Source organism: Sapajus apella, unplaced genomic scaffold (genome assembly GCF_009761245.1).
Source record: "Sapajus apella isolate SASKATOON/1434 unplaced genomic scaffold, GSC_monkey_1.0 scaffold8, whole genome shotgun sequence".
Lineage (NCBI taxonomy): Eukaryota > Metazoa > Chordata > Mammalia > Primates > Cebidae > Sapajus > Sapajus apella.
Genome location: NW_022436948.1, coordinates 19,195,600 through 19,201,239, shown reverse-complemented (window position 1 = coordinate 19,201,239; position 5,640 = coordinate 19,195,600). Strand labels below are relative to the sequence as shown.

Genomic DNA, 5,640 nt, shown 5'->3' with positions numbered 1-5,640 from the left:
GTGTGTGTGTGTGTGTGTGTCTGTGTGTGTGTCTGTGTGTCTGTCTGGGAGAGACAGAGAGGAATGTAAACAAATATTGTATATGCAAAAACTTAACCTCCAATCCCCAGACCTGGGATACAAATCTGGGTGGAAATTTACTACCAGGAAATGCTCCAGGATTACAGTATCTCTTCTCTCATCCCATCATTCCTATACTTTTCAAATACAGGAAGTTTTCTCTGTAACATATTTACTCAGTATATTACCTAATCTGTATTTTCCTTTTGGTATTTTAGTATATTCTACTTTCTTCTATTATCATGTGCATGCTTTTATTACCCTGCAAACTTCCTGGGAGTAAGGGCAGGGACATGGAAGGGGAGGTAATGAGGTGAACAGTCAAACTAAACCTTACATTCGGGAAGCTTTGCATTTAAAATGTACCTGTACAGGTTGATCTTTACATTCGTAATTGACAGAGATTTTAAAAGAAATATATTAACAAAATATGCTTTGTAAGATTCTCAAGGTAATACAATTTGCAGAAACAATGTACATTTCTGCTGAATTTAATGCACTTCTCACTGATAGTTTAGTGACCACGTGAAAGGCAAATAATAGCTATGCTTATTTCTAGAATGACTGACAACATTCATACAAATATCTCTATAGAAAACTCTAGTATGCAAAAAAAACAGTAACATAAAATAGTGATCCTCTAGCAACAAGAAAGACTTAACATAAAAATAACCTCTTCCTTTCCTTCAAACCTGTGTTCAGTTGATCACATTATTTCTTTTTAATTTTTTGGAATCAGCCATTCCTAATTTCACCTGGTAAAAACGTACATGCTCCTTTTCACGTCCTCAGTTGGGACCGAGAAGTGTTATTCCATCTAGTAACTTCTCCGCAGTACTAATAGCCTTGCAAGTGCTCTTCAGGAGCCTCTGCTGGTTACGGTGACAAGAGAAAAGCTTCTTCTGCAGTCTGCCAGTTATCATGGTTTCTCACCGATTAGCAAGAACGGTGACTCCTTACAGGTCAGCATCAAACCTGAGCTTTACTATCCTGTGCGTAGGCTTCTCTTTAGGGCGGTTAGTGCTAGCCAGCAGCCGTAGGTTTCCATAAACTATAAATTAGCACTACCACAAAGGTTAAGATGATTGTGATGGCTTAAACCTTCAATAGAGGAAAATAAAACTTACGAGGAAGCTAGATTTTAAAAAATAAATAAAAGTGAGGGTAATGAAACATCATATAGATTAGGGTTTGTTAAACTCACACCTCTATCAACATACCAGCCAAAATCATCAACCCAGATAATTACCGTGCTTCCCAGCAAGCCCAGGCCCCATTATCATTGCCCTTATTCATTCCCTTTTCACAGCCACCTGCAGCAGACCTATTTTCTAAGCTCTATAAAAGACAGTCAATTCGTAATTACACCTTTTCAGTGGACACAGAGAGAGCCAGATAAACCACCCTCAAACCTCAGTAGACTAAATTACCTACCCTTCTACCAACACTTTGCAAAATGGACTCATGTGAATCTCGAGACCTCCACCCTTCAAAAGAGTTAACAATAGCTAGTGAAAAGGTCCCAAAAGATGGCAGAAACAGCAAATTAATGCAATTAGACCGAAAACTAAATTCAAATTTGCCTATAAGCTTCCTATTTTTATACAAAAAAAAAAATGTTCAAGAAAGTTATATATTTAAGTTTTGACAAAATCTTCAAAAATAAGGTTATACTTTTAATTACTTAAATGTATCGTTTTTAATTTGTGGTAAGACCATTCAGGAAAACTGGAATAATTCTACAAATAAATGTAAGTCATGAGAGAAATCGTGCATTTTTATAAAACATAGAAAACAAAATTCTTTAACTCTTATACAACCTGTCTTAACTAGCCCTAAGGTGATTCCTAAGCCACTAGTGGGTAGAAATCAGAAGGAAAAAAAGTTCAACGACCTTGCAAATTAGAAACTAAAAAACTGTAACGATGTGATAGTCTGTATAGCCTCAGTGGAATTACAGGAAAACATTTGTCCGGAAATTGCTTTTTTTTTCTTTTGGAAAATCACCAGGAGGTTGGGGGAAAGGAGGGGAAAAACCGGGAGGAAAGGTTGCAAATGGCAAAATACCAAATAGGAACCCAACAGATGTGAAAAACAACCTTCTCCGGCCCAAGTGTCATGCAAACAACTTCTAAGCATCTTTAGATGTAAAGAAAAACAGTCATTGTGTACAGGCGTTAGCTGAATGTTCGAGAGTTGGATGAATGGGGAAGACTTGTTATACACCTAGTGGTGGGTGGATTTCACTAGGCTGCAGCCTCCACACAGCTTTTCTTTGCTGCACTGCAGAGGCGCCATCTTCTCCGTCTTAATCTTCACTCAATTCAATCCTTTTATCTGCACCCTAAAAAAAAGACCCTTCGGACCCTCCCCAGCATCGTGTGACCCCAGGGGAACTAAACCAGAGTCCCCAGAGCTGCCAGGGAAGAGGCCGCGCCTTAATCAGACAAACGCCTCCTTGGATGCACAGGAGAGGAGAGCCCTTGCCTCCCCACCAGCAGCCACTGCCCTTTCCAGACGCACACCCCACTCTCCGCGTATTTCCTCCCCGCCAAGGACTTTACAGCCCAGCACAAAATTAAGCCTCGGAGGTGATCCGAGGGTGGGAAGTAGAGGGGCCCCGAGGCTTCGCCAGACGCCCCGGCAGAATCTCTGCCCCAGTCCGGGGTGGACGCGCAGCGCCGGGAAGGGAGCGGGGCGGGAGCCTCGGTAGCACAAGGAGACTATCGCGGCTCGGCCCACGGCGCCCGGGCTGGCGAGGGCGGGGTGTCGCGGCTTTTGTTCCCGAGGACCTTCGCCCTCTCAGGCAGAAGCTGAGGGTGCGAGCGAACTCCCCGGACGTCCAGGCTTGGGAAAGGCGCCGGGTGGCTATGGGTCTCCGACCCCTCCCATTTCTCACAACTTACACAAAAGGGAGACGCGGAAATGCACAAAGTTTGCCTGCAGAAGGCGGAGAGCGACCCCGGCGCCGGCTCGGGCTAGGGTCGCACCCAGGCGGCCGCTGCCAGCAGCCGTGGAGGAGGAGGAGATTTGGGCAAGGAAGGGGGGCGGGGGTGAGAAGGGAAGTGAAACGGGCGGAGAACGCAGGGAAAAGGGAAGGGCCCCTAGCTTCCCGGGCTGTCCCGACTCCTCCTCCTCCCCAGGGCCCAAGAGAAAGGAGAGGGCGGCGATTTAGGAGCAGAGGACTGGCTTCAGGGACGCTGCGTTTTCGGTTTTCCCCACGTGCTCCTTCTCCCTTCCCCCCAGCTGGATGTCTCTCGCCTCCCCCGGCCACCGCTTCCGAAGCAGCGACTGAGTCGGGGTCTGGGCTTAGGGTCGCCCCCTCCCCTTCTCACCCCGGGCTGGTGCGGAACCAGGGACCCTAGCGCCTCGCCCGCTCCTTCTCCGCGGGCTGAAGCGCGCGTCCCTAGGGCAGGGCTGGGCCGAAAGCGGGGATGCGCTGGACGTCCGCAAGCGGGGGCGGAGAGGAGAGGGGTTCCGTTGACGGCCCCCAGCTTCTCTGGATTAAAGACTTGGGTTAAGGACTTGGGGGATCGGGTCCCCACCGTGCCCGCCTGCCTCCCCCCTGCCTTCCGAGGCGCGGCACCCACCTCTAGCGCCCGAGCCGTCCAGGCGGCCAGAAGGAGCAGTGCCAAACCGGGCAGCATCGCGACCCTGCGCGGGGCACCAAGTGCGCTGCTGTGCAAGTGGGATCCGCCGCGCCCTTGCTCTGCCCGCGCCACCGCCGCCGTCTCTGGGGACCCCCGCGCGCGCGCTGCTCTGGGTGCTCTCGCCTACCGCTGCCGAGGAAACTGACGGAGCCTGAGCGCGGCGGCGGGGCTCAGAGCCAGGCGAGTCAGCTGATCCGGCCCATCCCGCTCGGCACCCGAGAGAGACCCCTAGCGGAGCCGCCGGGGAGCTGCGCCTGCCCGCGCCGGGAGGGGCCCGCGCGCCCCGCGCCCACAGGTGCAGCGCCCTCGGCGCCGCCTGCACCCCGCGCGCCCCCCTTCCGCTCCCCGGCCGACGGCCCACCTGGGCTTCGGGAACGGTGGGAGGGAGAGTCTGGGGCCAGGAGAGGAACGGTGCAGGATCAGGGAAAGGTGAGTCCTAGGACGCTGGGGCTCTAGAAAAGTCGGGAGCGTTACCGCTCGTCCCCGTGAGCTTGAATCATCCGACCCCGCAGGCCTCCCGGGGGTGTCGTGTAAAGGACTGCTGCTGGGGTGCGTTTTTATCCGTATTTCGGTTTTTGTCTCAGTTTGGAGAGGTGGGGCAGACGTTTCTGGAAGAGAATGGGAACCAGCGAAGCTTAAAGGAAATAGGATTTTCTTTGCTTGAGAGAGAAAAAGCCTCATCCCCCCCCGCCCCGCCCCATGTGAAAAGCAGCCACGAGCAACCTGCAATTTCTATCTTTAGAATGAACCAAACGAAAAAGGCTCAGGACCTGGCAAAGAAGCGGGCAACCCATTTCCTTCTCTCCTTGAAAGCAGGATTCAGGGTTTGGGTTTTGTTTCTTATATTTTTGTTTGTTTTCGTTTGGTTTTGTTAAAGGGGGCGGTCAGCGTGGATTTTGTGGTGGGTTGTAGGGAGAGTCTTTTTTTTTTTTTTTCAAGCAGGTAGGTAACATCCGTCTGAGATGGGGCCAAAAGAAAAATTAGGAGAGATTATTCATATTCGACCCCGGTAAATGAGGACTTCTGACCTCAAACTCTGCTTTTGTTCTTCATTGTGTCTGTCCTAAATTACAGAAATGAACCTTCTGCCAACGCACTTTCTCTCCTAGATTAAACACAAACCGTCCACTTCCCAGTGTCCAGATAGTCTAGAATGCTCTAGAACTTGCCCAGAGGTCTCCCCTGCTCTTGACCTGAAGCCGCAGTCACCAAGCCACAGCCCCTTCCACATAGGGCTTGGAGCGAAGGACTGAAGCCAGGAGTGCACTGCAGCCTGCCTTCTCTCCCCTGCTCGCTGCGCTGACAAGGGTGCCTAGGCCCGGGAATGATGGCTCAGCCAAGGGCATGCAGACTTCCCTCCTGGGAAGTCATTTCTGTACCAGCTCCCCTAAATGTTTGTTGTCTTGTGTCTTTTCCCCGCACTAGGCATTCAGTCTTGACCCTTGGATTACTTTTGCCTTTGAATGTCCTCAACAAATAAGGACAAACATTTGTCGTGCAATATTTGTTTATACACTTAATGTCATTTACTTCCTACAAAAGTCAAAGAGGCTGTTGCTATTATTATTCCTATGTCTACATCAGGAAATTGAAGCGAATGAACTTCTCCCAAATCTAACAGCAAGTAAGTGACGTGAAGTTGGGACAACAGGGAAAAAAGCCTGAAGTAACAGGACAAACCCAGTTGTTTGCTTTCTGCACCACATTTACCCACAATTCCCTATTTGTTCCAGTCTGTCAGAGCAAAGAAGGCAGGAAAGAAGGTACTTGAATGCAAAAGAAAGGTGGCCCAAAGCTACAATTCTTGCAGGATCCATTGCAAAATGGAAATGTGAGACACTTTGTTACAAAATTAAGAATTTTAAGGCCGGCGTGGTGGCTCATGCCTGTAGTCTCAGCACTTTGGGAGGCCCAGGTGGGCGGATAACCT

General features: G+C 49.7%; 1 protein-coding gene across 8 annotated transcripts in view; it reads right to left on the bottom strand.

Moving 5' to 3' along the window:
• Positions 1-4,215, bottom strand: part of APP (amyloid beta precursor protein) — a 279,992-nt gene extending 275,777 nt beyond the window's left edge. For 5 of the 8 annotated variants that reach the window (XM_032277106.1, XM_032277107.1, XM_032277109.1 and 2 more), the window contains exon 1: positions 3,651-3,906. In XM_032277106.1, coding sequence (XP_032132997.1) covers positions 3,651-3,707 — 57 coding nt within the window. In that variant the 5' untranslated portion in view covers positions 3,708-3,906. Of the gene's footprint in view, positions 1-3,650 lie in introns of all 8 variants that reach the window. The other 3 variants (XM_032277112.1, XM_032277105.1, XM_032277108.1) reach the window with 3 other exon arrangements.
• Between the last annotated feature and the right edge of the window lie 1,425 nt (positions 4,216-5,640).